The sequence below is a fragment of the Trachemys scripta genome, chromosome 1 (assembly GCF_013100865.1).
Source record: "Trachemys scripta elegans isolate TJP31775 chromosome 1, CAS_Tse_1.0, whole genome shotgun sequence".
Taxonomy (NCBI): Eukaryota; Metazoa; Chordata; order Testudines; family Emydidae; genus Trachemys; species Trachemys scripta.
In genome coordinates this window covers 2,170,544-2,171,371 of record NC_048298.1, presented here as the reverse complement: position 1 = coordinate 2,171,371, position 828 = coordinate 2,170,544, and the positions used below count along the sequence as shown (strand labels likewise).

At 65.6% G+C, this 828-nt stretch overlaps 1 protein-coding gene across 1 annotated transcript in view; it reads left to right on the top strand.

Moving 5' to 3' along the window:
* Positions 1 to 828, top strand: part of CPT1B (carnitine palmitoyltransferase 1B) — a gene marked incomplete at its 3' end in the record, with an annotated part of 30,567 nt that overhangs the window by 16,126 nt on the left and 13,613 nt on the right. Inside the window, 1 exon segment of the mRNA XM_034763512.1 lies at positions 70 to 255. Coding sequence (XP_034619403.1) covers positions 70 to 255 — 186 coding nt within the window.

Genomic DNA, 828 nt, shown 5'->3' with positions numbered 1-828 from the left:
CCTGGCATGGGTCTGCCCCAGCCCCTTGATCGGCCTCAGTAATGTGCCCTCCTGCCCCCATCTGGCCAGGGTCCCGTGGGCCGAGGCCCGGGCCAGGTTCTTCAGCCAAGGGAAGAACAAGGTGTCTCTGGACGCCATCGAGCGGGCTGCCTTCTTCCTGGCGCTGGACGAGGAGGCGCACGGGTACGAGCGGGGCAGGGAGGATAGCATGGACCGCTACGCCAAGTCCCTGCTGCATGGCCGCTGCTACGACAGGTAGGGGACAGCGCCGCACCCCGCACCTCCACCCTGGCATTGTCCTGGGCGCTGGCCTCCCCACCTTGACTCCGGACTCTTCCCGTCACGGCATCCCTCCCCGTTTCCTCGCACGCCCGTACCAGCCGCAGGTCTCACGTTGTGTCTCCCATCCCCTTGTGCTCCCCCCCCGTGACAACCGCAGGTCTCACGCTGTGTCCCTCGCCCCCTTGTGCTCCTCCTGTGCCAACCACGGGTCTCACGCTGTGTTCCCCACCCCCTTGTGCTCCCCCCCATGCCAGCTGTGTGTGTCTCCTGCCATGTCTCCCACCCCCTTGTGATCCCCCCTCTGAACTCCCCCCTTGCCAGCCATAGATATCTCATGCCGTGTCCCCCACCCCCTTGTGATTCCCCCCCATGCCAGCCGTGGATCTCATGCCGTGTCCTGGCCCAGTGCCAGCCATGTGCATCTCACAACACGCCCTCCACCCCCTCACTACCCCCTGCCCATTGTGTGCAACTCATGCCATGTCCTCAGTGCCCTCGGGACCACCATTACCAGCCGTGTGTGTACGACAGTGTGCCCCTCCTCCC